Below are 8851 nucleotides of genomic sequence, written 5' to 3' on the forward strand. Positions count from 1 at the left end.
GTCACCCCCGTCTGCCTTGCATGCTAGAAGCTGTTCTCTCCCCTAGAACCACTTAACTGCAAACTGTCCCTGTCTCTGTTCATTTGAGCAGAACCTGGAAATGGCTGGCAAGGGCCAGGCAACAGATGGAAGCAGCCTGATAGAAAAGGATTTAGGAAAGGCACTCTGGCCAGGCTCCTGGAGGGTGGGGGAGGGCAGGGGCCAGGCAGAATGATAGACACATTCTCCAAAGAGTAAACATGGTTTCCACTGCCCCCATGATACGCCATCTGGCTTGCCCTCTTTCCCTCTTTGAGGAGTTATGAAGTTTGTGCAAGAAAGGGATCAGGAAGCAGAACACCAAGGCTGCCAGCTCAGTCTCCTGTGGTCAGATCAGCTTGGATTTCCAGCTCCCTAGCCTCAGCCTGACTGGATGGGGGTAGCTGGTCACTTTATTTATAATTACAAGAAGGGCCTGCCTTTCTTTTCTCCTTAACTTTTGTACTTGAGGGCTTGGGTGTGGGTGTTGGCTCTGTCTCTGATTAGTTTTCCGTGCCCATCTACCTAACTTGCTGGAGCCCCTTGGTGGGTGGGTGTCCATCCCAGACTGGAGTTTTGTGAGAATCAGTCTTTGTGGTTGTCAGGAGCCAAATTAAAGTGTCTTCTTGCCGGCACTTTGCTTCATTGTTTATAGGGCTTCCAGAAATGGAGGGAGCCTCTTAGGCTCATCCTCTTTAGTGCTTCCCAGGGTAGTTAGTAGTGTCCACTAGTGAGGCCTCGGGAACGTTTGGACTGCGTATTGGGGAACAAAGTGAGGTATGTGAGGTGTTTTGCCCAGAGCTTGGTCTACAGTGTGATCATTCAATAAATGTTACTTATGACACCGCTCTGCCCCCCATATCTAACTTCGACTCATGGTAGTTTTTGTCAGTTAAAATGTACAAAGCTTTAAAATATGTAGTACGTTTAAAGCAGATGAACCGTTGAAAATAAGACTTGCATCCCTTTAGTTTCTTTCGTCATACTCTGGTGCAACAGCATTCTCTGGCATCACGATTTAAAAATCTTACTCCAGAGCTGAACAGCCTGGGTTTAAACCCTGGCTCTGCCATTTACCAGATGTGTGACCTCGGGCAAGTGAAATCACCTTTGTATGACTGTCTGCCTCGCAGGATGGCTAGTGCCTGGCAGGTACATAAGTATTCATTGTACTAAAGCAGATGTTCATATTTTACTATTGTTTTTACGGTTCCTTCTAACAGAGGGCTCTAGGCCAGCAGCATAAGCGCCAGGAAAGGTGTGCAGGTGATATAGGGATGGACGTGACAGAGCCCCTGCCAAACACTGCAGGGTCCAGGACAGAGATGGCGTGTCTGGGGCACTGTGTGCGGCCATGACACAGGCTAGAGGTGCGGGCTGCAGCAGTGAGAACACTGCATGGGGAATTGGTGTGACGTGCTCCCACACCCACCCTGGGCAGTCCAGACGCATGTGGCGGTGACCAGTGGCCGTTGGAGGAGAGGGAGGCTGTGGCAGCGTTAGAGAGGCTCAAGTAGCCGGTAACCCTAGTACCCTGATTAAACCGGTTTTGGTTTTGTGCGCTACTTTATCTGGATTTTCATGTAGTCTGTACTATTTTGTAATCTATTTTCAGCTAAACAATGTGTTTTTCTGTCTCTACCTTTTTTTTCTAAATATTTTAATTACAAAATGAGGACGCCGTTTTTCATTAAAGAAACAAAATCAACGGACGTGTTTTGGAAATTTCAGCACCGTTTGGTCCTTGTTGGGGAACCTTCATGGCTAAGCACAAGGCGGAAAGCTAAGGACGTTCTTTGTACATGGGATTTTCTCCTGTTTCTGTTACTCACAGTTAGAATTCTGGGTTTCACAATGAAGGTTGTGTAACATCTTCCCTAGGGTTGGGGTCAAGTTTTCTTACTCAAATTCTTAAGCAACGTATTGAATGGCTTCCTGCTCAAAGAATTGGTTTTGTGTCTGCAGTGGGACTGTTTAGTCAGACATTCAGAGCTTTTTTCCCACAGATGTTTTTATGGGGTCAGTGCTTTATCCTCCTTTCCATGAACTTTCATTTGTGGTAGGAGTCTGCCAAAAGCAGCGTTCTCGTGCAAGGGGCTGTGCCCCGTTCCAGAATGGAAGATGACATTTGAACTTGATGGGTATGTGCAGTTGAGAACCTTAGTTTTCCCACCCTTCCTTCTCAGATTGGTTGGAAAGAAGCGCCCTTAAGCAAGTAGTGGCAAGAATTAGCTCCAGCAGCTCATTTGGAAATTTGGACAAGGAATGCTGGGGCACTCTCAGAAGGGGGTGCTGAGTGCTCCCTGGCAGTCCCCCTTTCCTTTTTTTGGAGAGTCTTAGTGATATCAAATGTACCATGACCCTGTGCCTTGGGTCTTTTCAGTCTTGAGCCAGCCCTTGAGGCTTTACTGTTGACCTCGAACAGTGCCTTCTGTGTTGGCCTGGATGTGCCTTGTAGGAAAAGGAGATCCAAAGAGCTCTTGTTACTTAATGGTTTGTAACATTTAGGCAGCTCAATTAACTGCCCCTCTGAGCCTCCATTTTTCTCATTGGTGAAGCACTCTCCTCTCACCTGCCCTTAGGGGATGCAAATGAGAAATGGACAGGAAAAGGCTCTGCAGACTGGAATCCTTGAGCAGACAGCAGGTGAGGATGGTGTTCCTTCGAGAACTACAAGGGCCCGTCTTAGCTGCGGTGATGGGAAGACCTGGCTGGGTCTTGATCGTGGAAATAAAACCCTGAATTACAGTGGATGAAGATGGAAATCTTGGGCCAGGGTCAGCATGCCCAGCGTGTTCCTCAAAATATTCCCCAAGAAGGGTCTGTGCTTTCTGTGACAGAAACTTCACACCCTCTCTTCAGGTGGTTCTGGCTGTATCCAGATGTCCATGGCCTTGCCCCATGGCCTGGATGCACAGCTGGCTGTTATCTAGAATCATCTAACATATTATTCACCCTGAATCTTTTCCTAGGAAAATTAACTTAGTAAAGTACTATGCTCCCCTTTTTTCCCCTTAAGCTGTCTTCTTTTACTGTAGAATTTCAGGGCTAGTCTACTGATACTCAGATTCCTCTTCTGAGTTGAAAATTTCTGCCAAGTAGTTAGCTGTTCATAGTGATGCTGTTTTTTCCCGAGTACCCTTCCAAATCTTTTTCCTCATTGTGGTCTTTCTCTGTTCACCCTCATACCTTTCCTCGTTGCCCTTTTTCCAGCCTGTCCACGTGAAGGGCCTGAGACCTAGTGATCAGAGGTACTGGGTCTAGTGCTACTTTACTTTAGCTTTAGGAAAGTTATCCCAATTTAGAGAGAATTGTTTTTGAGAAGTATTAGTCTTGAATCTGGAAGGCTCCTCACCCACCCACCAAAAAACAAAGCTTGAAACTATCAGTGATTCATTTTCTAAAGAGACAACTAATGCTTCTAACTATATGAAATATTAATGCAAATACATTCTTGGTATCCATTTGAGCTCTCTTGTAGTTGCAAGTAAGGCCCATAGCAAAGGTGTACAGGACTTGGACCTCCAATTTGCTCATTAGGTTTGCCCACAAGCGCCTTTGAAATGACGTGACCTAAGGAGGGTGTGGACCATTGACTTAGGCATGGAAATTTTGAGTTATTCAGGCTGTAGGTGACTTGGGGTCCTTTAAAATGTAAGTAAGAAGTCAGAACTGTCTTGTATTTTTATTTCCTTCTTTGGAGGACATTTAAGAAGGCCTTTTCTTGGTGGCTCAGTGGTGGGAGCTTGAGGGGTGGAGGTGGGTAGTGGCAGGGAAGTGAGGGGAGCGATGGATGGTGGGGGTAGTCTCCACGGGTGAGCTGAGGGCACACACATGATTTCATTGTCTGCCGTGCGCTCTAGATGTGCAAAGGCTTTGGGGGAATAGAGGCTTGTTTTTTAAAAACTCTTTTTGTACGTCCATAAACAAAGCTATTTAGCAGTGGTAAATACAAGCAATTAGAGTAGGATCACTAAACAGATTTTAAGGGACATAAAATAGCTTGAGAATTTTGATTGATTAATCTAGGTTGTCCAACATGTAATAGCTCCATGGCATTCTCAACATGACTAATACTTCTTTTACCTTGGGACTATTTTTTAGAACCTAGTGAACTTAAAAATGCATATATATATATATATTTAAAGTAAGCACTACCCTTGATTAAAACATAGTCACACAGCTTTGTTCTAGAAGTTGGAGAAGAGTGGTTACCATTTGACATGGTAGCCTTGGTACCCCATTGCTTTGGCTGGAATTCCAACTCTGCCCTTAACACAGCTGGCTCTTTAAATCTGTATCCTCAGGTAAAAAAATGTGAATAAAAGTAATAGCACCTACTTCATAGACTCCCTGTATCAAGTTAAATAATGCACAGTGCATGGGATGCAGTACTACTTTGGGGTTCTTTTATAAGGATAACGGCTCAGTCATAGAATTAATCTGAAATTTTTTCACAGTGTATTGCCGGTCCACTTTTTTGGTTTGTCTTTCAATGTCAAGCTTATCTAAATGGTTATTTTTGTGTAGGTCGTCTATCTCAACAGTGTTAGACTCTGGAGTTATATCCCCAGCAAACTGTGTCTTACTCTTCCTTTGTTCTTCTATTGACTGTAGACTGAAATCTGTTCTTGGCCTTTGATAGTTCACTAAAATGTCATTTTAATTTCTCTTTTCTTTTTTCTATAAACAGCAGAGATCATAAGTATATATTTTGAGCTTTGACAAATGTATACATACACCCATGGATTTCTCATTCTAATGAAGGCATATGTAGTACATTTCTATACCCTAGAATGTTCCCCTCCTGCTTCTGTCCATCACTTTCAAATATCTAGGACCTAGATTAATTTTGCCTTCTTGAACCTGACACGAATGGAATTTGAGGTCTGCCTTTCTCTCTTAATGTACTCTTGTTGCTAGTGGCAGTAGTTTCCTTTTTATTGCTCAGGGTTATTCCATTGTATGGACATACCACAGTCTGATCATCTATTCTTCTGTTGATGGTGTTTGGGTCGTTATCCGTTTTTGGATATTGGGATAAAGCTGGTATGACTCTTTTCATTTTATGTCTTTGAGCACTCAGTGTGGTTAGTGGCTCCTTCACCTCCTGGCTGTTCAACCCTGGGCAAGTGTCTTAATCTCTCTGCCCTTGTTTTCTAATCTATGAAATGTTGGGTTGGGAAACAATATAGGACTGGGGCCACCACTTTTTAAAAAATGAAATGCAATAAAGTAAAAAAATTGGAAAGAATTATGTGGAGCTACACATACTACAACACATAAATGCAGGGCAGGGCAAAAGTAGGTTTACAGTTTGTATGGAAAATAGTACAATCATTAAATAATAGTACAAGAATAAACTTTGTTTCATGTACTCAAAACTATAAACATACTTTTGCTCTACGTTGTAAAGCTATGTGTGTGTACATGTATGTACTGGATCACAATATAAAATGTATTTGTTATTATCAATTGTGGACAAATCAGTTTGCAGCTCACTGGTTTGTATGTGTCCTTGTAAGCAAGGAAGTTGAACAGCTGTGAGGTTATTTAGTAAATGCATATTTTTGCCTTCTGGTGTCTAAAACAGCCACAGTGTTAACAGCTACTTACATACTGCTTGCTGTGGGCCAGCCACTGTTTTAAAAGCTTTACATGTAAAGTCATTTAGCCCGCAAACCCATTCTGTGAAGTGGGTTATTATCTCCATTTCATAGATGGAGAAGCTGAGGCATCAGTTCTACAACTGGCCCGAGGTCACACAGCTAGAATGATAGGGCCATGATTTGGAACTAGGCCATCTAAGTCTAGAATCTGTGTTCTAACCCACTCCTCCAAGGAAGGTAACAACAAAGAGGCAAGTGACATATGTGAGCAAATGCACATTAATAATTATTCAATTAATACAATGCTCCTCCCTTTTGTTCCAGATATGAGAAATGAGTGTTGGACGTCGGAGAATAAAGTTGTTGGGTATCCTGATGATGGTAAATGTCTTCATTTATTTGATTGTGGAAGTCTCCAAAAGCAGTAACCAAGAAAAAAATGGAAAGGGGGAAGTAATAATACCCAAAGAAAAGTTCTGGAAGACATCTGACCTTCCTGTGGCATATTGGAACCGAGAACAAGAAAAGCTGAACAGGCGGTACAATCCTATTTTGGGCATGTTGGCAAACCATACAGGGGAGCTGAATGGGTTTTCCAACATAAGCCATCTGAATTACTGTGAACCTGACCTGAGGGTCCAGTCTGCAGTTTCAGATTTCAACAATTTGCCAGACAGGTTTAAAGACTTTCTGCTGTATTTGAGATGTCGAAATTACTCACTGCTTATAGATCAACCAGATAAGTGTGTAAAGAAGCCTTTCTTACTGCTGGCGATTAAGTCCCTCATTCCACATTTTGCTAGAAGGCAAGCAATTCGGGAATCTTGGGGCAGAGAAACCAACGTGGGGAACCAAACAGTGGTGCGTGTCTTCTTACTAGGCCAGACACCCCCAGAGGACAACCATCCTGATCTTTCAGATATGCTGAAATTCGAGAGTGAGAAGCACCAAGACATTCTTATGTGGAACTACAGAGACACTTTCTTCAACTTGTCCCTGAAAGAAGTACTCTTTCTCAGATGGGTGAGCACTTCCTGCCCAAACGCTGAGTTTGTGTTTAAGGGCGATGATGATGTTTTTGTGAATACCCATCACATCCTGAATTACTTGAATAGCTTATCCAAAAACAAAGCCAAAGATTTGTTTATAGGTGATGTGATCCACAATGCTGGACCTCATCGGGATAAGAAGCTGAAGTACTACATCCCAGAAGTTGTTTACACTGGCGTCTACCCGCCGTATGCTGGAGGGGGTGGATTCCTCTATTCCGGCCACCTGGCCCTGAGGCTGTACAATGTGACTGACCGGGTCTTTCTCTACCCCATTGATGATGTTTATACTGGAATGTGCCTTCAGAAACTTGGCCTCGTTCCAGAGAAGCACAAAGGCTTTAAGACATTTGATATAGAAGAGAAAAAAAGGAATAATATTTGTTCCTATTTAGATTTGATGTTAGTACATAGTAGAAAACCTCAAGAGATGATTGATATTTGGTCTCGGTTGCAAAATGCTCATTTAAATTGCTAAAATGTACACAAACTACATTTTTCATAGAGATATCTTGGATAGTTTCCACATTGTGTTCTATCATTAGGGCAAATTCCTATTTTCAACCATCAAAATTGCCTTCATAAGTAGTATCTATTTGAGGGCCTCTAAACCCTTCAATGTGGTACTTTCTGAAGAGGGAAAGCAGAAGCTCGTAATTTTTAAAGAAGGATATGGCAGGACAGTTGGTTCTAATTCTTCTTTTTGGTTAGTGGTCATTATTTTCTAATTTGCCCCCTTCTTACCTGAAATAATAAGTTTTTGGAACTTGACTATTTTAAGTTATTTTTGTTTCACTCAAATATGGTAATATTCCTACTTTCCATTATAATAAGTGAATTATCTGCAATTTAGGTGTTTATAAAACTATTGTATACAAATGATTTGCTATATGTGGTTCAACAGTTTTTGTGAAGTGGAATAAAATTTGTTATTATAAAATCTGGGTGATTTTTTAAAAATTGTCCAGAAAAATTGACTTCTGTCTAAATTTCCTGCCACCCCAGCAGTATTTTCTTGTGTTAATACAATCAGTTAATTTTGCAAAATGAGACTCACTGTGTTACCCAGTTTATCTTGTTACGGTCATGGTACGGAGACTGTAATACAGGAACACAGTGATTGTTCTTGTGTTTGGTTTGCTACATGGTATCATAATAGTTCTCTGTTTTTAGTGTTTGCAAATAACGAGTATGATTCCATAATGGCCAACTGAAGGTTGAATTGACACTGGCAGCCATACTGTGTTTATGATTTTTTAATGTGGACCAGGAAAGCATATGCAGCTTTCGAACTTGAAGTGAAAAGACCGAAGTGGCAGACCTTGTCGTGAGTGGATCCTGGATTCAGTTCTTGCCATATCTTCACATGTTGCTTATACAAAATTATCTGAGTAGCAGCTGCTTCCCTGTCTCAGTGTAGAAGTGCCTGTGTTTTTATTTATTGTTCAGATCAACGACCAAAACATTTTCTTAAATATATTTTGTGTAATATTTTATTTGTATACAGTGTTGTTGATAAAATATTTAACTAGAGCATGTTATTTTAAATGCAAGGTGTAACATATGTTAAATAAAGCTGTTATTTTTGAATTTTAGAATTCATTTTTTGGGGAGCTGTGAACTGCTAGAGTTGACAACATTCTGCCAAACCGTTGATTATATATACCATCTTGTAACATGCTTTCTTGAAATTTTTTTGTGTTTATAGAGATCAGGATTCTTAACCAAATGTAATTCTGGGGATTATACAAAGATTAAAATAAAAGTCATTGCATTTTTAATTGTCATTTATAATGGGTAGTAATCTATGATCTCTTTTTGCTTTCTGCGTTTGATTACACTTTCCCCAAAGAAGCCATTCCCACTCTCCCCACCACGAAACTATTATAGTGATATTGAACTATAACTTCTCTGTCTCAGTGAGTCATCTGTCTTTACATTTAAAATCCTTAAAAGTGCTTTCCCAATTCAAGTCCTTAAAGAGGAGTATGTATATTTATTTATGTTTTCAGTGAGTATAAAGAATTTAACTAGAAAATGGAGCAGCGTTTTTTAAAGAAATTATGTTCATTTTGGGGTTTGTATGCACTGTGATGAAATACAGAGGCAGCCTGCTGTAGCTGGGTAGATCAGTTGCTCGGCACATTATCCTGCTATGCCAGGGTTGCAGGGTTG

At 41.3% G+C, this 8851-nt stretch overlaps 1 protein-coding gene across 2 annotated transcripts in view; it reads left to right on the forward strand.

Annotated features, from left to right (window-relative positions):
• B3GNT2 (UDP-GlcNAc:betaGal beta-1,3-N-acetylglucosaminyltransferase 2) overlaps positions 1–8482 on the forward strand; it is a 148867-nt gene extending 140385 nt beyond the window's left edge. Inside the window, exon 2 of one of the 2 annotated variants that reach the window (XM_037163601.2) lies at positions 5952–8482. In XM_037163601.2, the coding sequence (XP_037019496.2) occupies positions 5961–7154 (1194 nt within the window). In that variant the 5' untranslated portion in view covers positions 5952–5960 and the 3' untranslated portion in view covers positions 7155–8482. The remainder of the gene's footprint in view (positions 1–5951) is intronic. The other variant, XM_037163590.2, reaches the window with a different exon arrangement.
• The last annotated feature ends 369 nt before the right edge of the window (positions 8483–8851 follow it).

The sequence above is a fragment of the Artibeus jamaicensis genome, unplaced genomic scaffold (assembly GCF_021234435.1).
Source record: "Artibeus jamaicensis isolate MK-2021 breed Jamaican fruit bat unplaced genomic scaffold, CSHL_Jam_final contig_465, whole genome shotgun sequence".
Classification (NCBI taxonomy): Eukaryota; Metazoa; Chordata; class Mammalia; order Chiroptera; family Phyllostomidae; genus Artibeus; species Artibeus jamaicensis.